At 48.8% G+C, this 24,557-nt stretch overlaps 1 protein-coding gene across 1 annotated transcript in view; it reads left to right on the top strand.

Moving 5' to 3' along the window:
- Positions 1–24,557, top strand: part of MAP4K4 (mitogen-activated protein kinase kinase kinase kinase 4) — a 149,033-nt gene that overhangs the window by 78,002 nt on the left and 46,474 nt on the right. Inside the window, 3 exon segments of the mRNA XM_083839719.1 lie at positions 19,141–19,266; positions 20,058–20,168; positions 23,092–23,182. Coding sequence (XP_083695845.1) covers positions 19,141–19,266; positions 20,058–20,168; positions 23,092–23,182 — 328 coding nt within the window.

Genomic DNA, 24,557 nt, shown 5'->3' on the forward strand with positions numbered 1-24,557 from the left:
GTGCTTCAGTTCCAGCTTTCGGGGACTGTTCATCGATCCGAGCGGCCAATACTCATGCATTTAACAGTAAGGCAGTGCATCTTTTCCCCCAGCCCTTGGTCGTGGTACCTGCAAGCCATCTGGAGACCTGCTGTTAGCATTGCCAAGGAAGTCACTAATTAAAACGTGACTTCCACGTGCCCTGGAAGGGGCTGGCTGCTAGTGTCTGTACAAGGGAAACCCGGACCCTGATACCGGCCGTGGGGAAGGCTCGCTGTGGTGGCACGCGGATGATTTCCCAGCTGTGATATTTAACCTACAGGTCAGACCTGCACTGACACGAACGTGAGCAGCAGCCCACGCAAGTCCCCGTGGTGGAGCACGTCTGCCGAGCCAGAGGGGGGCTCTGGGGCGGCCTCGACGCCGGCATTTTGGCGCTGCCTGCTTGCGAGAGCTGTCTGGGGAGATTCAGCTTGTGATGGGAAACAGAAATGTTTGGTGTGCAGATAACAGCAAAAAGCAGGGGGCTGCGTTTTGTATAATTTGTCAGGCACGCAGCGCAGCTCCATTTACCCCCAGTGAATCAGACGTATTGTCTGCTCAAGGAAAACAAGACAACGCTGTCAATACACTGCGAGAACATGTGTGCTCTTGTCAGTCTGGACAGGAAAAAAAACACACAATGAGGGTTGTGACAGAGCGCTCTGCTTTAATTTTAGCAAGGATCTAGGCTGAAGCTGGGGTCTGCGGCGTGTTCCTCCCTCCTGCACAGGCGGGCGAGAGTGCACAGGTCCAGCCCGAGCTCCTGCCTTTCAGGGGCGCGCTGCAAATTTTGGCTTCAGGATCAAAGAGACGAGAATTAATTTCGTGTTTATGTTAAAGGGGAGATATCTGCTTGAAATGTAATCTTTCTTGACTGTGTTTAATTGTAGTTTCATAAACCCCACCTGCCCGGGGGCTCCTCCTGTTTCTCCTGTGACATTCCCTATTTTTATCTCGACTTCCTAAGGAAATGAAGCTTCTCAGCGATAGCGCGTGTGCGTCCTGCCTTCTTCTCCACCAAACGCCGTCTGAATCCGCTGGCCGGCTTTGGCCGAGCCTAATGAGGGAGAAATTCCAAAGATATGAAGTCCTGACAAATTATGTGAAAATTGGCAGGCGGTGCGGAGAGGAGAGAGGGTGGAATTTACAGCCTCGGTGCTGGGAATGGCAGGCAGACCGTGGCCACTGTCCATTATCAGTCAGCTGGCCACTGTTCTGTAGTAAATCAGGAGGAGGTAGATAACTTTCTTTTCTTTTCGTCTTTAAAGAGAAAGTTTCAATGCTTGGCTTTCAAGTGAGCGCTGCAGCTAGACTTTTAAGCGTTTAAAAATCTCCCTCTGCTTCTGTCTTTAGTTTATGGGTCTGCAAATAGAACGGGTATCCTGTGCGATCCCCCCCTTTCCCTTGTGCTCTGTTTTTAACGTGTGCGTTATGTGTATATAAATATAAAATAGCAATGTTGTGCTCTGATGTTTAATGAGAGAGAAATGTTTGCTCAGAGTCCCCCGGCAGCGCTCCTTTTGTGAGACAGAGTTTGAGTGATTGCGCGGGGAGCTGTTGGCTAAAACACGGTCTTAAAAAAAAAAACAGCTCCTAAACCTGGAGATTATGGCAGAAAGTGTTAATGTGCAAGGACGTGGGAATTCGTTGTGCTCCGAGCTGACTTGTAAGCACGATTAACACCCCACTTGTGCCTGAGAGGAAGGCATTTTCTCCCCTGGTGCCCAATCCCTTAAATATGCAATAGGAAGCGCGCGGCTGAGCTAAGTGTTAAAAGGGCCACGAGGATGCTGTGCGAACCAGTTTAGCTGATCGCTTTAGGAGAAGATGCTCTTTGTCTGCAGAGCCTAGAAACATCTCGAGTCCTTTTCCAACAAGGGGCTTGTGTACATTCCTGTAGATGGGTTTAATCCTAAAGGGATTAAAGCCCACTGAGCGTGCTTTGTGGAGCCTCTCTGGCAGGGAACGTTTTCTGCTGCTGAACGGATCTGCAGAGGAGTTGTCACTGAGTGCAGAGATTGGTGCTTCACAATGAACACACGCGATTTAGGTTTGCTCTCCTGTCCTCGCCTTCTCTTTTCATAAAGCCTCTCTTCACGCAGGAGTAGGCTGATGGGAATCTGGCCAAGGGGGTATCTTTTTGTACTGCTGATTCCCAGTTATTTTTTTTTCATCTGCAAGGGTTATCTGTGAGAACAGACCGCTAGATACAGAAGCAGCTGCCGTTCCTGAGTGGAGAGCACATTACTGTTGTTTAGCATCACATCCACGAGGTAAAACACTAATTTCTTGACCCAGCACGCCACTGATGCAAAAGGCACGGTGAGAGCTCTACGGCCTGGTCTCTTGCACCTAGTTTTGCAGGATGATGGGGGCCTTCAAAATGCCTTTCTCTCTGCCAAGTGGCAAGGTCAGTTCCAGAAAAGAATTTTCTTTTTTTTTTTTTTTTTCGTGTTGGTGGATGTATGAGGTGTTTCTCATATATTTTCCACTGTAGCTCTTTCTTCCTGAACTGGGCTTTAGCGTTTGATTCTAGTTTTACACGAGTTGGTAAGAATTGAGTGGAAATCCCCGTGTAAATGCAGCAGCCCCTGTGCCTTCAGATAACTGTTCCTAGCCTGGCAAAGCGCCTTGGATGTGCATGTGAGAGCAAGGCAGGGGAATGCACATGATTCCTGAAAATGGGTTTCTCCTGTGGAATACTTTACCAAATGGAAATTTAATTGGGAAAACAGACCACAGGCAAAAGGGAGGGCAGGCATCCCGGCTGCTGGCTGCTTGCTTGGCTCCCCCTGCGCTAACCTGTCCTCCCGGCCGACCGCGGCTGCAGGCGGCGCGGCTGCGGTGATTCACGGCTTTGGAAACTGTGATGCAAAGGCAGCACCATTAAGGAGGGTTTTATTTGCCTCTTGCATATTTTACCTCCGTAGCCTTTTCTCCAGCATTTACTTGGGTTTCCTCTCTTCTAGTCTGCGAGAGAAAACCGTTTTCATGCCAGTTAGCCTTTTTTCACTGAATTTTTCTTCTTTTTTTTTTAACCTCTCTGACACGTTGAAACAATTTGTTTAAGTGTAAAGGCTTTGTGAAGCCTTGAGTCCGTTCCAAAACAATCGAGTTGTGCTGGTCTATGGAGATCTTAGAGGGCTACATCGTCGGAGAAGTCTCCACTCCAGTTCAAGCCCCTGAGGGTAAAGTTGGTTCCTCCTTCAGAGCTGCTGCTGCTGCTCCTCAGTTCTGGTTAAAACCATCTGGGAGGGGTACCTAGCCTTGATTTGCAACACAAATTGGTAGCACGTTGCCTTTCGCGCTGTTCTTGTAAAAATAGAGGAATCAGCATATAAATTGCAAACTCATTCCCTTGCCCACACATACGAACGTAAACAAACACCCCTGTAAGTTAATGAAAGGATTTCTCCTACTCGCAGGGAAGACAGGAGGAAGAGTTCGTTGTCTAAGTATTCAGGTGGCGTGGCTTTCACGCAATCCCAGGGTGGCTGAGGCTGGCAGGGACCCCTGGAGGTCACCGTGTCCGACCCCCTGCTCAAACCACCTACAGCCGGCTGCCCAGGACCCCGCTACAGCCACGGGGCCACGTGGGAGCCCCTTCCTGCACAGCAGTGGCTTTGTGATGAGCAGGAGGAAAGCTGGCCACGATGCCTTCTCAAGGACCTCAGCTACCTGGGATAGCCTCCGAGGGCTTGTTCGTAGCGCCCCACACCTGTGGGCTTAGGAACGAAGAGCCAAGCTCTTCTGCAGGGATCACCCCCTGCTCCGTTTCTTTCCACTGGGCAGCAGGCTATTTTTAGTCGGCTTGCTTGCCTCAGAAATTACTTCACTTTTTGCGTTGGACCATTTCCATAACATTCATTGTGATTCTGAATTCCAGCGTTCAGGATAAAGTCAGAGCAGGGAGTCGCTGGGTGGTGAGTCCGGCTCGATGGTGGAGCCAAAAACCTGTGCTGAGGACGAGTGCCAGCTGCCTCTGAGCGGTGACCTGCAGGAGTTTGGCCTCAGTGACCCGCGTTTGGGACCGTGCCCTCTATTCGCAGGGGAAGAACCTTGTTAACCCTGGGTTTCACGGTGTTTTGGCTGGCGAATGGCAGGAGAAAACAATCCCGTAGCAGCTTAACCCAGGTAGCTGAAGCAGATCTACCTCTGAAAGACATCCGTTCGCTTGAAGTACAAAATCAAAAGCCCAGTCTGTCCTGCCTTGTGTAGTACCATTCCTAATTCACTGGATATTGCTCTGTCTTCCCCCAGATATTACTTAGGTATGACTTAAATCACTGGTTTCTTTGACGGCAAAGTGGTCCTGAGGTGCAGCAGACTGTACTGTGGGAAACGGTGCTCATTGTTGCATATGATGCATGTAACGATTTGCTGCTCTGAGATGTGAAAAACTGCACAGCCAGTTCTGTTACAGTTTAATGTCGTACAGCTGGTTGATAAAGCAGGAGAATATAAATCACTGGGTTTAGGCAGAGCTTTATACGGTTACACAGAAAGACCTTCTGACACAGCCGCAATCCCCGGGGCTGTGCTGGATCTGGAGGGGGGCTAACACTCGCTGGCATTTAATAGTTTTTCTTAGAAAATAAACTGAAGATGCATTTTTTCTGCAGGTCTTCTTTGTAACTCAATAATACGTGGGATGAATGTGGCTGTCGAAACTCAAGAGTGTTCAGGAGCTGTATAGGAGACAGCAGAGACTGTGCCTATTGCTAAGGCACAATGGAGATCAAAAAGTCATTTGAGATTGAAAAAAAAAATAATAACAGTTAGTATCAAGCCTACATTCTGTGAGTTTTCTACATTTTTTCCGTGTCTTAGTTATCAGCCACTCATGATGGATTGCTGCCTCTTTTGTATGGGAGGTCTAGTGCATAACCATTCACAAAATACCCAGCTACCACTAGTGCAAGTGGCCACTCAGAACATATCCACGTTCAAGTAGCTGCAAACACCCGTGGCTTCAGAGCCGTTGTGTCCTCCTTGAGCAGTGGCTCTCTGGTCTGGACTGGCTGATGAGCAGTGATTTCGGGTGCAGCGGTGGTTTGTCTAAATCTTCGTCTAAATTTTCTCCTTGTTGCAGTGTGCTTGTGGGACTGCTGTGCTCTGGGCCATCACTAGAGGGCTTCAGAGAGAGAAACTGATTTGCCTACTGCGCGATGTCCAGAGCCAGAAGTTTCTTCTGAAGGCTCATAGGCAGCAGCACGGCACTGACCTCTGAGCTAATGCTAGTAGTGGCTTGCCGGCGTTGAGTAGTGTTGAGCATTTTTTGCATCTTCCATTCAGAGAAACTTGTTTCATCATTTTTTTTTTCCTTTTTATCCTTGTTTTTTATCATCTTTGCAGCACGAATGGTAAAACAGGGCCTTACTTGGCCCTGTGGGGACTTACCTATTGGGTGGGTAACAGCAGAGGAACAGCTTTGCCATGTCCCACACCTCCCCAACGGGAAGAAGACATGCCACAGGGGTTGTCAGTGTGGCACGTGCCTACTCTAAAGGGCAGCACCACAGAAATGTGTTGTACAGAGGTGGTGAAAACTGGGTTGCCGCTGTTGCCTTGCTATCCGTGCTGCAGCCAGGTACAGCTCCTGGGGAAAAGCATCCGGTAACGAACCAAAGGGGCGAGGGAATAAGGGCTGTACTGTACTAAAGACAACCTTAGCTGGGTGTCTTGCTTTGAAGATGTTTGCCAATAAGTTGGAGAGTTGCCCTCAGCCAAGCCCGCTTTCAGTGAGGAAGTTTTATAGGTCATGAAAAGAGGCAATGTCCCTTTTTCCACAGCGCCTTGCTTTTATTGAAGCAGTACACGTGCACTGTCGTCATTTCTTGTGCTTTGGATCAGAGGCTTAATGCTCGCCCAAAGAGAGTTCCGAATTTCTTCGATGTCTCTCCGTGGCGTGTGAACCTTGGAGCACATAATGGCTGCAACTGAAAGCCAACTGCTGGCTCTGCGCTCCTGATCGCTCTGGCAGGAACTTTCAGATGCTTGGAGACTGCAGATGGAGCTGATCTGGGGACAGCGTTTTTCAAAAAAGAAAAACAAAACGAAAACCAAAGCACCCACAACCTTTGAACTTCTCTTTTTTTTTTTTTAAATTACGTTTGGCTAACTTTCTAACAGGCTCCCTGTTCGTCCTTTTCCTGTTCTGCACCCCTGCCCCTCACTTTGGTAATGCACGCCAGCCGCAGCGCAGCTGAAGGACTTTCTGAGCGGGGTGCCATTTGTTAGTAAACTGGCAAAGGCAAGCTTAACCAATTTCACCAGCGCTTTCTGTGAGGCTTTCCATTTCGACTGGGCTTTGGGCTTTCTGCTCGAGCCTGTTGCAGGGACAACGCTTTGGGGAACCGCAGGAGAGGAGCCTCCAGCCGTGACGGACTTTGTTTGGATGTAAGTAGTCTGGCAGAAGCTGACCTCCCCAACACATGGTCTTTCACTTAGCTGCCTTTCCCCGGCTGTTGGAGAGGCCTGACTGCTGTGTGTGGGATTTCTTCTTCTTCCGCTATGCTTAGTAATGTTTCCAAACCGACCGGCGGCTCCATTCCTTGGTGGCGGAGCTGGAGCTGGCACGTTTGCTGTGGTCTGTCCCTTTGTGCATGGCTTCATTGTCAGGCAGCCCCGCTCTGAGCAAATCCGGTGCCTTAAAGCATATCCTCCTGAATTTTGAAGCTCTGCACACAAGCCAGGTTTCCTCGTTGAGATGTAAATGGCCCCCCTCCCCACCCCCAGCTCTTTGGCTGGGCTAATTGCTCTTTGTTCGGTCTCAAATCAGTGTGATTAAAGAAAGATTTTTCAGACTGTCACTTCGTCATGTTACGGGACCAGCATAGTAAAAAGTTGTAATATCTGTTAGGGTGAGTACCCCGAGCATAGAATTACAGTCCTTTTCCTGCTTATGAATCATCTTCCCAAGAGACCCTGTGGTGATAGCGTTACTTTTGTTTTAAAGGAAAAGTCCCTGAGAAGGAGGCTATTTATTTATTCAGACAAGAGAGGCTGTCTGTTGGTTTTTGTGTGTTTTTTTTTTTTTTAAATGTGCAAGTTTTGAATTCATCCTGGAGCAAGGCGCTGCTCCAGACGCTAGCCATGAGCGTGGTTCCCATGCAGATGCCGGCAGGCTTGGCACAGGAGATGTCCTGGCCGCTGGAGGCTGAGGAAGCTGAAATGCTAGCCTTTCCGAGGGAGGTCACATCATTCCTGCACAGGAGGATTTCAGCGAAACACGTTAGTTTGCAGTCAGGCTGCTGAGTGTCACTTTTTAACGGTGGAGATGAGGAGGAGGAATGAGCTGGTGTGACTTCGTTTGAAGGCTGCGAGTGCTGGAAAACGAGGGCGTGAAGCAGCCCGCTCGGGAAGCAGCTCTGCAGAGATGTGCGCGTGTTTTCTGCTGGTGTGAGGGCCAGCAGGCAGCTGGGCTGCAAGCCATCGTGATATGGCGCTCACGGGAGAGGATGCTGTTTGTCTCCAGGCATGCTGTGCAGGAACGGGCTGCAAGGCTGAGCTGCCTAAGGGGTGAGGAGAAGAAGAGAGCAAAGCTGGTTCAAGCAGACCCGCCTCACACACATCCTCTCTCTGCCTGCCTTTTGTTTTGAACATGTGCAGTGCCCAGAAAGAGGAATAAGCACCTGGCCAACCCAGCCACCCCCGCACCACAACACCCCGCTGGTGGTGCTCCCCCTCGCCCCGGGGACGGCCCCGTGTGCGCCTCCGGCTTCCACCCTGCCTGGTTTTTGTTTCTGGGTGGGGTCCCCCGGCCTCTTGGGTTTCTTTTGGAGGCTTTGTGATTGATGTATAGCTGGCCTGTGGAGGGGGTTTCAAGGTGGGGACTGGTGGGAGCCCCAGTTTTGCAAGGGCTGGCAGCAGGGTGATGCCAGGGGCTGGTGGCAGGGCCGGGAATGGGGCTGTTGTCCTCCAACTCCAGCCATGCAGCCTTCCTCTGTAAGCTGGGGCTGCCAGGGTCTCAGCTCAAGGGAGAGCCTTGTGCTGGGATCGAGGATGTTTGTTTTTAAATGGGGAGAGAGATGCCATAGCGGCTCTGATTTCTGAGGTGAAATACTGTTTAATAACCGCAAGCGTGTTCACAGCCCAGCAGCAGAAACAAGCCTGTACTGTAATGTTAGAACCATTTATGTTTGCTCCAGTCCTATTTTCTTGGCTGTTAATCATGGTCTCTTTGTCACCTGCCCAGCTAAGGGTAAACATCTGGGGTGTAATATTTTCTGCCAACATTTATTGTTTTTATTTATCCCAGTGGAGGCAGAAGGAGTTTTCTTCTCGGGCAGGTAAATAATTAGCCGGCTATCAGCAGCCTCCTTGCTTGAGAGGGGGACAAAGGGAGAGAAGGGGCCGTGACACCCCGTCTGATAGATGGACACGAGCATCTTGTGGCTCTGTTCATTGTTAATTCACTCCTGCAGCACCGCTCAGCTGTGAGGTTTCCAGGCGTGCTTGGCAGCCCCGACAACAAAAACATCTGGTCCAAGAATATAGTTCCCTTCTGCTGGCAGCTGCATGAAAATGATTTTGTACATAGTGGCGCGGTGCCAAATGCACTTACTTGTACACTAAAGTGCACAGCCTTTACAGCGCCTTGGCAGCGCCGGGTGATTTTAAATGCCGTGCGTAAGTCAGCATGAACCTACCGAAGAAAATCCAAACCTCAGCGAGCGTTTTCATAAAGAGCTCGCTTATCGAGCGCGCACAGCCGTGGACGTACCCCCGTACCTGTCTAGCAGCTGCTCCCCTCCGACTACGGAGGAGAAGCCTTCTGGTGACAGCCCCAGTTGTCACCTGTCCTCCGGGAGGGTTTGGCACCAGCATGAAAGGAAACGTGCCCCTCGCAGACGTCCCCGAATTCAATTCCTCCCGTCGGCAGTCGCCTTTATTCGCCGCTGATAGAGGTTGTCTGTCTCCTCTCTTGTTTTAGGAAGGACCTCCTGTGTGCTGAAGAAAACGGTTAGCTGTGAATCGAGTCGTTTGTGTGTCTGCTGGTGAATTGTAATTTGAGTGATTGGAGCTAATAATTACAGAGTCATCATCATCATCTTGTCAGTCAGATGTAAATAGTTCTGTAATGGATTTCCTTTTTGAAAAAAACTGTGTTTTTGAGGGCGAATTTGTTTTAGAGGTACAATCTAATGCGCTCATCCCATCGATGAGATCTCCCTCAGCCTCCTCTTCTCCAGGCTGAGCAGCCCCGGCTCTCTCCGCCTCTCCTCGTAGGAGAGGGGCTCCAGGCCTTTGATCATTTTGGTGGCCTCACATTGGGCTCTTGAGGCCCAGTCATCTTATCTCCATGATTTTATTGTTCCGTGTGTGGTCACGTTTTGTCCCAGATGTAAACACTGGTCACCTCATCTCCTCAGAGCCTTCCCCTCCCGGTGCCGACCCGCCTTGCCGCAGGGCCGTTTTCACCGGTGTCACCTCAGGCGGGTTTCCCGGCCTCCCCTCTCCCCTCACAGCCTCTCGGGGCCCCCCCATGCAGCTCCATTTTCTCCTGGTGTCTCTGCCTCTCCTCCTGTGAGAGGAAAAGGTGCTTGTCCGGGCCTGGTCCTTGGCCCACCGCTGTCACTCGTCATGGCCGGCCCCGTCGGCACGTAGGGCAGAGGAGGAGGCCGCGGGTTACCTGCGCAGGCTGAGCGGTGACTAACGCTGGACCAGGGGAGCTGAGGTGTTCAACCTTCGGGCAAAGATTACCTGAAATTAGGACTTGCAAGGGCTTGCGCGTTCTCACCGTGTCATTCAAGCATGTTTGTAAGACACATGTACAGATCGGACGATTCATTTTATTCCTGTGTAATTTACATATTTTGGCTGGCTCACAAAAGAAACCTTGTGTTGAATAAGTCGGATCATGATCTCACACCAGTCCTTGCTTACAAGGAGTTTTTTGGAGGCTGTACCGTAGCCCAAAACATGAAGTTTTCCTTTTGTGGATGTGAACCAGAGCCTATGTTAACGGCAGCACGTACGACAGCCTTTAAACTTGGGTACGAGCTCCAAATCCAGCGTATTACGTTAGATGTTTGGGGATGCGATGGTTGTCTATTAGAAGGTGTTTTATCTGGCAGGTGTATCTCAGACAGACTTCTTTAAGAAAGAAGCATTGAATCTTTTTCTTCATAGCATGGGCTCAGTGAAGTATTTCACGTTATACAGCTGGCTTGGTGGGCTGCAAAGAAAACTCAGTAATTCTGCTTTTAGGGCTTTCCTCAGTGCTCATTTTCTGACAAAATGCAGGGCTTTGTTAATGCTGCACGCAGAGTTTTAAATATTTGGAAAGAAAAAACGCAGCCCTTGCAACATTTTAATGAGGAGGGTTTGCTTAATTAAAGCCTGGAAGACTTGGGGAATGCGGACAGCTGAAGGATCAGCAACGTGCTATGAAGCTCTTCCACCTACCAGTTGATTTGGTTTCAAAAGCCAGAGTTGATAATAAACCTTGCAGTCTTCCAGCGCCTGTTCGCTGGCATTTAAGAAAATGGGTGATGTTGCTAATGGCCAAAGCCTGGATTCATTTTCTCTGATTTTAGGCACTTGGTTGCTGTGCTGACGCTTGGTGCACTGGGTACCCACAACGTAGTGTTAGGGGACGGGTCCGTGTGCCTGACCAGGGACTTGTCCTAATGTTACTGGCAGGACTTTGTCTCCTGGAGATCAGAGCTACTTGCTTCGTGGCTGCCAGCTGCTCACTGCTGGCAGTTGTGGGGGTGCTGGTTTGCACTCTCCCACCTTTTAAAATCCTTTCTTAAAGTATAATTGATTTTGGAGTACCATCACCTATCTGCTCCCTCTGTTTCACAGAGCTGTGTGTTTTCTTCTGGCCTAAATGTTACGTACTAAGCAGTGCAGAGCCCTTCGTTGCTGTCAGGCATGCGATGGAGCTTCTGAATTTCTCTTGTCAGCTACTTCTCCAGCCCAATCTCTTTTTAATAAAGGATCTATGTGAAACAGCCCCGAGGAAGTGCCAAAGTGGGATTACTTTTCCTTGTTCTCCTTTGTTCTGCTCCTGTTTGGGTGTGCATGGTGACAGCTTTTGGTTTCATGATTGCAAAAGGCTGGTGCTTTTTTGTTTGTTTGTTTGATTGTTTGTTTTTTGTTTGTTTTTAGACAAAATGAAAGAGGGGTTGTAAAAATCTCTCTTCCCTGTTCATCTCTAGAACTTGTTGGTCGGTTGGGTGTGAAGAAAAGGACTGTTCTGTAAGGAAATTGTGTGTTCATTTAATTACAGGTTATCATGACACAGTGTAATAGAAGAACATTTGTGTTAGGCCAGAACTGCCATTTTTAATGTATTTTACCTTCCCATCTTAAATTTCTGTTCATCTTAAATTTTCTGTTTGGTGTTTTATACATAGGAAGCACACTTTCAGTTGTGTCAGCCTCGTTTTCTCTCTTCTCCCAGATGTTTGCCTTCTGTCCACTTTCCTCAAATTTTAGGCTTAGTTCCTAACCAGAACTTTAATTTCTTGTGGAGTCTCTTCGGCTGTATCAAATCCATGGGACTTGGGTACCTTTAACAGGTCCAAGCTGTGGCCCAGCAGTGTCTTGACTGCACACCCAGGGAAGGATGTGTGTGTCGGTCCCCTTTGGGAAGGAGATCTGCCATCCAGATCTTGGGGGGACAGCAGCCAAGTGGTATGAAGACACCTCCCTTGGCTCTGTCACTCCCCACCAGAGATGCTGCTTTCCTTGGCATCAAAAGCATACTGAAGTTGGAGGTAGAAAAGCCACACAACATTTTTGCTTTGTGTATGAAACTGTTTTCTCCTTGGCATCTAAGTCTCCTTTTTTCCTTGAGCTCAGACCTTTGCACAGAGCAAACTGCTTTATTTCCTTTACACGCAGATTTATTTTTGATACCTCCTAGCAAGGGTTTAAATCTGAGGTTGGATGTGGAATTGTATGGCAACAGGCCTTTTTAGCGTAAATAATAGTAGTGGGAGTAGGGTACTAACCTTTCCCTGTTTTATGTGAGCTCTGGCGATGCCAGTACAAGGCTAGCTTGTTGCATAACTTGTAAACAGTTCAGGCTTGATGAGAATGGATAATTGAATTTTAGAGGTGAGATAAACACGCAGCCTGAGCAGGAAACTCTTCTAAGGAATCGTGACCAAGGATCAAGGGGCCAGCCTTGGAAGTGGTTGCAGGGATTTGCCCTTAGGAGATTCCTCCCTTGGTTGCCTTCTGAAAAGCCTGTGGTGTCCTGGGGTTTTACCGGGGGAGGTCAGCAGCGGTGCCTTCCCTGTGCCTTTATTCGGTGACCAGCAAAAGCACCAGGGGCACATCGGGCAAGAAAGGAAATATTGTTGTCATCGTGATTGGCAGGGGAGGTGGCTCGGGAGAGACAACAGGCAAGTATTGTCTTCACGTGGTTTTTGGCTCCTTCCTGTGCACACGTGATTCCCTCTTGTGTGCCTGCACAATGCTGCTTCACAGGCTCCTTCAGGCCGCACTGGGACCCTACTGAAAAGCTCCCCGTCCCTCGTGCTTCTTTGTCCGGTTAACTTTATTGTTGCTTTATGGCTGCAGCCTCAGCAATGGCACCACCGCAAACAATTTGGCTCATTTTCTCCCTTGTTTCAGAGGGTGCCCTAAGCATGCAGTAGAGAGGGTGTTGTGCCAAGGGGATACAAAGCGCCCTCTGTTTGCCATGGGTTGGGAAGCGTGTTTTTAACCTGCTTGATGAAATCTTGCGACCGAAGGTAACCAAACATGGTCATAAGGACAGGCCTGTTCTCCCAGCCCGGCCTCACAAAAGTAAGATTTTTTTGACCCTTGAGAAAGCATCCCTAGGTGTCTTTTGCCACTGTGCTGCTCAAGCAGGGCACTGTGGATCTGCTGCTGCTGGCAGCTTGGAGGCTCCCATGCAGCTTGCAGTGACAAGATGGGCTCCAGGAAGCTTGTAACCACCAAAAACCACGGGGGGCTTTCTCTGCATGGGCTGCAACGCCGACAAAGGGCAAAGTCGAGAGGAACCCTCACAGCGATGGCAGGGGGATGCTCAGCACTCCTTTTATTGCTTACTGGATGCCTACCGCTCCTGGGAGATTGGTGGGCACGTGGCATGACAAAGCCTTTTTCCTCAGCACAAACAGCCTGCAAGCTTCTGGGGAAAAGCACGTTTAGGACGGACTTGAAGGGTGGTGAAGAAAATGAAGGTGCCAATTCCAAGGTGGGAAGAGTGAGGGGTCCGTGAAAGAAGGACCTTGCACATGTGGTGGGACAGGCACAGTGAGCGCTGGGGGTGAGAAAGTAACGGAGAAAGGAGACAGAAGGGAAATGAACTCGTATGAGGTCTTTAGCGTGAGGGTAACAAAGCTCAAAGGCTCTGTAAAACACTCCAGGACAGACGGGTTGTAGTAACAAAGTTGGAGGCTCTTGTAGGTTAGGATTTAGGAGGCACTGCATATGGACTTGTTAAATGTTTACTGCATGTCTTGATTAAAGTCTTCATTTAAACAGCTTAGGCTTTCCCTCCCAAGAAGCCTGCACTTGGTGTTTTTCGAGGAACTATTTTATATCACATTCCCCGTTCTGACACCATCGCAGTGTTGGAAAGGATTACGTTTCTCCGCGTTGCGTTCTCAGCACCGCAAGCCGTCCTGCTTTGTATCAGCTTCCTACCTTGGCAGGCTCTGGCAGGGACTTGCCCAGCGTTTGGGATCTCAGTTTTATTGTGGTTAGGTTCCTCCCAAAACTGCAATCTCCTTCCCGTCTTGAAGGCAGTACCAGAGCTCCTGGGTGAAATACTGCGCTGTGTGCAGTACTGCCCCGGCTCCTCTTGCCAAAACTTCCCCCCTGTGTGTGAGAACTTTATTAGCGGCTGTATATATTACGGATTCCAGGACCAGAAAAGGTCACCTATTGTGCTAGGCACTATTCAGGCTCTCCCTGTTCTGGACGGATCCTGCTTCGGATGGACGCAAGCCAGGCTTGGGGTGCGGGGAAGGAGGGAGGGGAGAGGATGTGACACACAAGGAGAATGGTGGTTTGCACAAGTTGGTGTCATGAATTATCCGGGAAGATTTTTGTTTGCGTTTGGTGCCTCTTAGGACTTTTTTTGGAGGGTGGAGAGCAGAAATGAGAAGGGAGAGGAAGGGGAAAGGAAAATAAACTGGGTTTCTTGTGGGCCTCTCCTGTTATTTCGTTTTTTTATTTTTTGAGCTTGCACGTTATGGGGGAGATGGTGAAAGAAAGGATCTCTGGTGCCTCTGAAGGCAAAACAATTTCCTCTCCGCCATCCTGGGGGCTGTGGTTTAGCGCTCCCTGCCATTCTCCTCTCACAAAAGAGCTGGGCTGACGCTGCTCTGTACCTCTCTGCCTGCATCTGAATTCTCCCACAATCGAAGGGTTTCCAAATCCCGCAAGCTGCTGCTGGAGCTCGTGATTTGTAACCAGATGAGCTCGCTCTGACGTCCTGGGCATGGCGTAAGCAGCTGCTGTTCTCCAGGCAATGCAGCCCTGGATAGGAGCTGGCAGAGCTTCGTGGCGGCATGGGAAAAAGCAAAGAAAAGGAGGCCTGGAGACTCCGTTTCCCCCTTTGCCTGCATGTTTGGGTTTCCGCTACTGGGGAGCGTTGCTAATTAAAACACTCGCTAATAGCTTAAAATCATTGCGTGGCATCTGTAATGGGAGAGCTGGGCTATTTGGCTGCCTCATTTCGTAAATCAAAAAGGAAGGTTACCCAGGGAACCAATTTGTATGCCACTGCAAACCGGCATAGGGCAGCACATAAACTACCTGGGAGGGTAGATAATCTCACTTTTACCTTCGTCATAAAACGTTGTTTGCTTTAACCTTGCTTGGCCGTGTTTCCCCATTCATGTTACCCATCGTCTTACAGTAGGGTGTAAGAAACGTTTTCTGAAATTGTCCTGGGTTTCTCCTCTGCCACCAAGCCTGGCAAACAGCACGAGCTGCTTTTCAAGACGGCTCAAGAGGTCAGGCAGCTTTTCCATCGAGGGGAGTGGGGATGGAAGGCCACCACAGACATGCCCTGGGATATTTCCTTGCTGTACCTTTAGGTTTTTGCCTTCCTCTCAGCTCCTGAAATAATCTCTTCGTGCTCTAGAGCTTGAAAAGCAACACTATTGCTCATCCTTCCCTGGGCCCGTTTCTCTACGACAGATTCCTCAAGGGGTCTCATAGCAATTGCAGGGCAGGGACAGGTCTTGCTTGCTCAGTCTCATGAGGTGCCCAGGCAATGATGTTTAGGGACTGATATAAAATTGGGGTAGGCATGGAATGATTTTTTTTCCTTTGCTTGTTTCCTTTTTCTTTGAGAGGTGCCGTTCCTCCTCCTCCCTCCCCAGCACGGTGTCCAGCAAAGTGCTTATGAATTCCTCCCCTTCCACGGATTAGTGCAAGAAAATCCTGTGCGTTTATACTAATGACGTGGGGGCTTACCTTAGTAAAACATGCTGAAATTGCACGTCCGAGCCATTCCAGTTCAATATTCCTCACTTCGGTCTGCCCCAGTAGCTTTTATTTGAGGAGGAATTACTCAGGTTAGTATTGCATTCACATGCATCACCACTTACAAAGACCAGAAAGAAGTAATAAAAGCAAGCAGTTGATTCACCTGCACAGAAAGAATAACCACGTATCTAGCGAGCAGCGCCCTGAGGGAAAGGAGGCTCAGGACTACAGCAGCAAGTGGGCAGCAGCACCGGAGCCATGAGGTACTACGCCAGGAGGTGGCCAGCCTGCTCTTTGCTGTTTTTTAATGCAGGTGGGTGGAGAGGAGCCCAGCACTGAGCGGTGGGTGCACATGTGGGCGGTTTCTGCTCCCACAGGTGAAGGCCTTTTGGTGGAGCAGCATCGCATTTAGAAATTCCTGGAGGTGCTGGCATGGCCGCTTAATCGCCAGAGGGAGACGCGTGGAAAGGGAGAGGAAATCCGCTCCAAGCCCCGTTGGCTCACGTGCCTCCTGCAAAAGTACAGCTTGCTGCAGAAATTGCCAGCAATCGGACGTGCTGCCACAAACAGACAGCGAGCGGAGAAGTATAAAACCCTCGCACCAGCCCCATCACAGGCCCAGACAAAGAGGGTTTCGATGGGAGTTTGTATCTGCAGATAATGGCTTAAAGTGGTAATTGATGCCAGCTGCATAAAATCACTGGGAAGGGCTCACCAGCTGCCTCTCTCCTCCAAAGGAAAAAAAAAAAGGCTGCACTTTTGTATCCCTTCAGGAGAGCGCCCGTCCTTCTCCCCAATCAGTTTTAATTCTTCCCTTTGTGATCCCGGTTCCTCCAGGGAGCTATGTCAGCGTGCCTTGGAGGGAGGAGGTGAGGGAGCTTCCTTCCCCGTGTCCCTAAATAAATCCCAAACCAACGTGGGGGCTGAGGGTGCCGCCAGGCTGCGGCCTGCTCGCCCCGCGGCGCGCGTGTGCGCCAGGAGGGCTGTGCGGAAACGCTCTGATCCGGTGCGATTTTGGGGCGGGACGCATCTCGCCCTAACGCAAGACATCTGCGGGGCTGGTGTCTGGATCCTCGCTGATGACCTCATCCTCCTTTTGTGCCCAGGGGGGAGAAGTAAACGCCGGCAGGGCGTGCGTTGTTCCGCCTCCCTCGGATGTCCGTGGTGGGGTGACATCGGTTGTACCCTGGAAAAAAACACTCCCGAATCTGCAGCACAACAATTTTTTGCTCTTTTTCATTTTTTTTTTTTTAATTTTGCACACCGGTTCCTGTACCACAGTGGTACTGCAGCATTCTCCGTGCTGATTAATCCTCGCGGCCCTTCCTGTCGCCACAAAGTCCTCGGGACTCGGTGCCAGGGAGCTGTCGATCCCCGCCGTCAGTGGGCTCCTCCAAAGCCTGGCAAGAGTTACCTAATCCATTTTTTTTTTGCAAGGGGGCATTCAGACTGGAGGTGAGACGCTTTCCTGAGCTGTGGACAAATGCTCTGTGACAGCTCAAGCAGCAATTTAGCACCCTTGTACATCAGCCTCAGGTAGGGGAGATGCTCGGGGTTGCTGCAGGCCGTGGCGTGGGCGCCTTGACACAGCCCCGAGGAAGAACTGAAGGAGCAGCGACAGCCTGCAGGCTGCTGGGTCTCTCTGTGCACTTGGGGTTGGTTTTCCTTTTTTTTTTATTTTTATTTTTTGGTTTGCTTGCTCTTTTTTTTTTTTTTTTTCCCCTTCCAAAAAAGATCCTGTCTAAGCATTGTCATTCTGGCTGTTGCTATAACAGATAAGCACGAGCAACCTTTAGGACATCCTGCCCATTGTATTGTCAAAGCTATTGTGTTCATGTGCTGAGGGTAGGAAATAATTTTCGTATGAAGAGTCGGTACAAAACAGCAGATTAATCCAATTACAGATAGTAATCTGCCAGGGATCAAGTCCCAAACTAAGTTTACACATCTCTGTTTACGCTCTAAGTTTAACAGAGCTCCCTTAGCAGTTTTTTGCCTAAATGCAGAGCTCAGCCTGGTAGTTTCTCGTGCAAGCACATGCACTTCTACTACCACTCCTTCGTCTTTTTTCTTTTTGTTTGCATATGGACTAAATAAAAATATCACACAACAGCACCGACAGCAAGAAGCAGCTGAGGAAGCCCCGAGTTAGCTTTTGGCTCGTGGAGCTGTGCTTGTAGTGCTCTCTCCCAGGGCTGCTGTTCGCTGGGAACTTTGATTTACAAGATTATTTTACCGTTTTGTTCCCTGTTCCAGCAACGCTCGGTATTTTACTTTAGAGAAGCTTCACGGGAAGGTTTAAGAATAGTTCATCCCTGGTGCATTTGGGGAATTCTCTCGTGGTAATTTATGGGTGAGCGGCGCATCCCGGTCGTGGTGTGTTTGAAATACACCACGTTGCCTTTCGCTGAGGCCATGCGCACCAGCGCCTATAAGTAGTTAACACGTAGTTAGTATTAACATCTGCATACGTCCTCAGTAGGGTATTTGATTGCTAGCGTGCTGCAAATTGCAAGGAAGTTCGCGGCTTGAAATGTTCCCGTGTAATCAGCTTTGACATTACGGGGTAATCAAAACACTCGCTGCCGCCTCGGCCGCCTGCCACCCTGGGGAACAGGGGGCGCAGCTCCTTCCTGAAATCAGCTGCAGGCAGACGCTTGTCTCCTGGGGCTGCAAGGCTGCATAAATGGGCAAATCGGCTGTCTTTTAACGTGCAGCCCCGAGTTGTGCTGAGTGAGGGCTCCCGCTGCCCTTAGGTGAGCTAAGAGAGCAGCGGGGAGCGCGCCGGTGGCGGGAGCGGGGTGGTGTCAGCTCCTGCCTCTCCCCTGTCTGCTGGCTTGCTGCTTGGACCTCGTCTCCAAATGTGTTGTCTCCAAAGAGCGTGTGGGTCCTTCCATCTAACGTGTCCGTCCCAGAGAGCTCTTTGTTGGTTTTTTTTTTTTTTAATGCTGATCTCGTGTGCGGCGAGGACAACCTCCCTTCACCTGAGCTGCTCTCTGCTTGGCACTTCGCAGAGGAGGAGGAGCGGGGGGAAATCCTTCCTCTGCCTTTGTGTTGCGGCATCCTGTTTACCACTCGGGCTCCGGACCCTCTTTTCCTGATGCACTTGCTCTTCCTCCGCTGAGCCGGAGGGAGGAAGAGGAGGAGGAAACCCGTGCACGAGGCAAACGCCTTGTCGGTGCAGGGAGGGGGACTCCTGCTCTCCACCTCTGCTTTCCTGTGGTGGGCTCCTGCCCTTCCCCACTAGTGGCATTGAAATAGGACGAGTTGAAATCTTCAAAGTTAAAGGAAAAAAATGAGGAAGATGGAGATAATACTCCTCTATCATAAACTCACAGATTTTTCTGGTTTTCTTGTTCTCTGGATTACATAGAGGAAAAGCCCGTTGCGTACGTGTTTGGTTAAGGCACTATAGGCAGCAGGTTTTTAAACAGTTCCTATCCTGCTTTGTCGTTGGACGAAGTCCAGCGCATCCTTCGTTTGCTTCTTGCACTACCAAAGACTTGCGGAAGTACAGGTCTGTTTCAGACCATCTCCATGAACAGGATTTTGTTGGCATGAACCAGAGATGTGTTTACTGAGCATGATGCTGTTATAAATTAAACTTTTTAAAACTACTTGTGTTAAAGAGGAAGTAAGTCATGTACATGGTGTATTAAACACGTTTTTTTTTTTTTCTTTTTTCCAAAGGATGAAGAAGAAGAAATCAAACTGGAGATTAATATGCTAAAGAAGTATTCTCATCACAGAAATATTGCAACTTATTATGGTGCTTTCATTAAGAAAAGTCCTCCAGGACATGATGACCAACTGTGGGTAAGCAAATATATCTCAAGCACGTTCATTAGCCTTTCCCTTTCGGATATAATTTGAGGATGATAGAAACATCATTATGCAAAGACAAACTAATAGAATTTGGTGCTCGCTGGAACAGATAGAGAGGTGAATCACATAGGCTAACGTGATGGCTGAACCAAGATTTGCAATTAGCAATGGATTTGCTCTTTAAGTAACTTTTTTCCCCATTTCCCAGATGGATGGTAACATGTTTCATGGGAACAAGGCAGACAAGCTGAACAGTAAGAATGTGTGGCTGTAAAAATAAAGCTGCACTTGAAAATTTTACCCATTACATTTCTTATCCCGTCTTGTCTATACCCTCTAGTGGACTGAAGTTTGGGTTTGAAATGGCAGTGTACAGACACCAGTGCATGTTCTTGTCTCCCATAAATAAGTGGGAATTATAGAATACGATGTGTTGCAATGGTGTGGTCAGCTTGATTCCTTCAGCATTGGATGTGCTCTTACTTCTGTTACTGCTAATGCATTTTGCATAGCTGAGCAAATCCAGATTCCCAGTATTAAATTACAGTGATTAAATCAGTCCTTGAAAATGTGGTAACTAATGTGAGACATATTCCATATATGTCTGACACACATTGGAGACATTTGTTTTGGATCCGCTTTCCAGGCAGAGAGGTAAAATAAATGATACTTTGTGCTTCGTGAGGGTTTCCCAAATCAGTGCTGCAGCCTGATTATTTTGCTTCACTAGGCGGCTGGGAACTGTGCTTTATGTGGGTTGCATGCTGGTATTTGTTTTGCAGCTTGTTATGGAGTTTTGTGGAGCAGGCTCTATCACAGACCTCGTGAAGAACACGAAAGGGAATACTCTGAAAGAAGATTGGATAGCGTACATCTCCAGGGAGATTCTCAGGGTAAGGAAAGTAGTCCACTGCACTTGAAAACACAGAGGCAATCTTGCAGATACAATCTAGCTCGTGGTTCTGCAAGAAGCTGTTTCTGATCAATCCTCTTAGCCAAATCATTGTCTGAAGAGCGTGTAGGAGTGGATGGATGTCTGCTCCGCGTCATTTAACTTCATCTCCTACGCTGACAGAAAGGACAGGAGGTGCAGATCCTCGCAGACTGTGTGCGTCGTGCTGCACTGTAACAGCAGCCTTGCAGAGAGTAGCAATTTTTCGTCACGGGAAGCCAGTATATGAACCAGAGTCCTTACCTGTTGGAGAAGCAGTGAAACAGTGCCCTGCGTGCCTGTAAGATGCTTCTACTTTGGAAAAGATATAGGTCGCAACAGTGTCATAACACGAGAGGGTACAGAATGAGCTATTCCAAATGTGCTTGCAGTCATCTTTCTCTGCTCCCAACCAAACCTGTGGAGGAACGGAGCTGTTGGCTCAGGCCAGCTGTTGGGACTTGTGTGCCGTGATGTGCTCGCACGCTGCATGTTCCCGCAGTCTCTCTCGAGCAGGCAGATACGTCACACACGCGGCTGTGCGCCGTAGAGTGCTAGCATACGGCTCTGCAAAAGTTTCTCAGGGAGAGGGATGCCACTTACCAGTTTTCCTGAAACTGAAGCTTTAACTAATTATGCCTCAGATTTAATTTCCAGTTGGTACAGTTAAAGTGCTTTTTGAATTGGCATGCTTGCAGCACTAAGTAAATCTGGTATGATTTTCCTCATGCTTCTTTGTAAAACAAATTGCCTCCTACCCGTACCATTACACAGTGTGTCTGTTCAATTGCCTCATCACAAATGAAGTTCTGAGGGCTTCATGTTAAAGGAAACCACCAGTGGCTCTCGCATAAGTCAGTGCTGCTGTTGTCTGTGCTGCACATCGGCTCTGTCTTGGTGATTTTTAAGATGATGGAGACATATGATTGTGGTCTCTTGCTCAACCTCCATCTGCTAGGAGAGAGTTTGGCTGTTGAAGTTTTGGCTGGCACGTTTTAAGTTGTTGTTTACTAGGAGGAAGAAGAGTTACTGTCATGAATACCTACTGATGGTTGTACTTCCAGTCAAATGGGTAGCATACCTTAATGCGAGGAAAGCTAACTGCTGTAGTACTGAGTGCTGATCTTACACTTGACTTGAGAACAACTGTGCAGCCCTGGAGGTATTGCATGTCATCTTGCATTCATCCTAAGTTCTCCTTAGGTAAGGCGGTAGAGTCTGGCTTGCTGAGAAGACGGAAAAAGGTTTTCCTTCAGAAAAGAGTTAGCTGAAAGCTGTTTTCTTGTGAGACATTTGTAAAAGGAGCCTTAATTGTTTACTAGCAGGAACCGGAATATCTAGAAAAAAGGAATGCTGAGTTCACATTGCAACGAAGCATTGCAAAACCTGATTTGACACTGAACTCGTCAGTGATGGAAGAGAGAGGTTGTGTAACAAAGAGCTAAATGAGCTAAGGTGCCAAGATTTGCGCAGGTGGAGACACAAGTGAGAGTCTCCTGTGTGGGTCGGAGGAACCTCGGAGGACTCACCTGGGGTCTGCAGGAGATTCGAGACATTGCCCCTCAGTCTCATCGTAACCTCTCGAGAACCTGAATGTGTTTTTCCAGTAAGACTGGATCGTACCCTGGAGAGAACGTATGATTCATGTGATTATCTCTCTGGCTGGGGCAGCGCAGCGTGAGGCTTTAGAAAGTATCCTGTGCGAAGCCCTGGAAAAGCCTTCGTTCTGGTGAAAAACAGGACCACACTTCGTGTTAACAGCCAGTGAACGGTATCAAGGACATTACCCCTTCATTTTGTTAGTTTGTGACATATGCAGGGAGGAGCTGTGGATTATATTTTTTGTCATGCTCATTAGCTGTTTCAAAAAAAGAAAAGAGCCCAATGGTTCTGTAGGCAAACTGGTAAACGATCACTTAATGAAGAACATGTGTTAGAAAATATTTCTTTACAGCAAGCACTACTCTCTTAACCTTTTGCAGCTGTAAAGGTTCTATTGCTTTATTTTTCATAAAACATTAAAAGTCTACGAGGGCAGCATGAACAGGCAAGACGATCCCACCAGAGACTACAGTTTTCCAAGCAGAGTGCCGAGGAGAAACCAAAACAGGCAGTTGCTAAGAGGGTTGCCTATTGTTCTACCGATTGCATTAGGGAGTAAAATGCAACATATGTCTTGCCCGGCCCTCCCTCCACATGGCTAACACTTTGGGGCATGCATCCAGGTGCTGTCTCAACAAAAAGCACCGTATGCCAGGAGGTTTTGTTTCCTTTGGAAAGTATAATGCTCACTTTTTTTTTTTTTTTCCTGAGGAACAATTATCTAGCTTCGTATTTATGGAAGCTAGATAAGAGGACTCCAGCTTTGCAACACAGCTTTTGTGTGCTGTTGGTATTCCCTCACCCTCAAACATAAATGCTAGCCCATGACCATCCCACCTCCTTCTCAGGGGACGTATCTGCATGTTGGTGCTTCCTCCTTTCTTCCTCCTGCCCCCTTACTAGACTAAATTCCAATTCCTTTAAGGGGGATTCTGTGCCTGTCGGATGCCACCGATGTGCACTGACACCGGTGTCATTTACAGTGTCATTGTGCCGAGACTTTCTGGTCACTGCACTTCCATCAAGTGACAGCTGAGACGTGTTCGCACAGTGCGTGTGCAGCATGGGCACAATCTGGGGCCTCGTTCCCTGCCTGGTTTACCAAAAGCTGAGCGGGTGGAGTGCTGCTACAAGGCTCCTGTGGATCGCAGCGCATGTGTCTGCTGAGCACAAGCCCACGCACCAGAGCACGGGCTGCGGGGCTGGGAGGCATGGATCGCCCGCTGCTGAGCAAAAAGCCTCACTCTGAATGTCATCTCCTTCCTCTCTTTTCCCTACTGCAGGGGTTGGCACATCTTCATGCCCACCACGTGATTCACAGGGATATCAAAGGGCAGAATGTGTTGTTAACAGAGAATGCAGAAGTGAAACTTGGTAAGTAGGCAAGCACGTCCGCTTCCCGATTCATCCAACCTTTGTTTTCTCTTCTTTCTGATGTTCCCAAATTAGTTTTGTTCTTTGAGAGCCCTGCAACATATTCTTTAGCATGTACACTCTGCCACTGCTCTCATATGGGTCGAGACTCCATGTGTATTTTCTCCTGCTTCAGGAGACTGGAATGCAAGTAGCTGCATTTCGTTTGAGGTTGTTGGCTTTCTTACCAGAATTGGTGAGTGGATGGCTTCATGTCCTCCGCTGAGTTGTGCATGACGTGGGTTGGTTCTGGTTCCCTTTATTCTGGACTCAGGAGGTGATGAGAGTCACTCCTGCTTTTGGCTTGAACGACAACGGCACCTGCTGTTCGGGTTCTGGGCACAAAAATGTGGCCTGGGTGTCACCCTTGAGGGAGCACTGGCATGCAGTTCAAAATGCAGGTCCAGCTCTGGCATGCCTGCTGAAAGCCATGCTCATCCCATGCCTCTTCTTTCCTCTGCAAGTGGACATCCTCCTTTTTCTTTTTCTCTAATCTGTCTCTTCCAGTTTCTGAACACTTTAACCTTCTGTATTTGCATCACACTGCATTCACCACCTTTTTTTTTTTGGTTAAATATAGAGCCATGCTGAAGGCCTCCCACCCAGCCCACATCCCTTCTGTTTTGCATTACACCTTCCTGCAGCACGAGGCATAGGAAGATGTCCTGACTGCTGGAGGAGGAAGCTCTCTGGAGAGCTTTCCTCCTTCTGGTCCAAAGTGGAGCACAGTAGCTCCCGAACCATTGCTCCCACAGAGCTTGTCTCCACCAGTTTGTCTGTGTCTCTTAAATGATGGATTCTGTGAAGCTGCCACAGCCCTCCCTTAGAGCAGACACAGTTACTGGTACAGAAAAGCGTATATCACACTTGTGAATGTGATCACAGCAGTGGAACTGGGAGGGGGAGAAAGTGAAAAGGAGGAAAGGAGGAAAAATCTCATGTAATGAAATGGGCATCTCTGTTGCAGCCCATGTGCTTATGTGCTCAAAGTTAGCACCTCTTGAATAATCTTCATCTTTTGTTCCTGTTGACACATCTGCTCTATTCATCAGAGCAGAGAGCAGCTCACTGAGCAACAAATTATTTTTGCTGTCCAATTTTAGAGCAAAAAAGGTGGACAGCCAAAAAAAGGAGACTTGTTCACATGTGGTTTTCCCATGGCGTGAAAGCAGAGTCTGCCTGTGTAGACAAAGGTGCTTGGCTTCACCAGTTAGGAAGGGAATGGTCCTTCCTCAGCCTCCAAGACAGTATTTTGTAGCCATACCCTCCCTCCTGGGGAGGAGGTGACGCTGCACAAGACAGGTTGGTCGGAGGTGCAGGAGAGGTGCTCATACCG

The sequence above is a fragment of the Anser anser genome (assembly GCF_964211835.1).
Source record: "Anser anser genome assembly, chromosome: 1".
Taxonomy (NCBI): Eukaryota; Metazoa; Chordata; class Aves; order Anseriformes; family Anatidae; genus Anser; species Anser anser.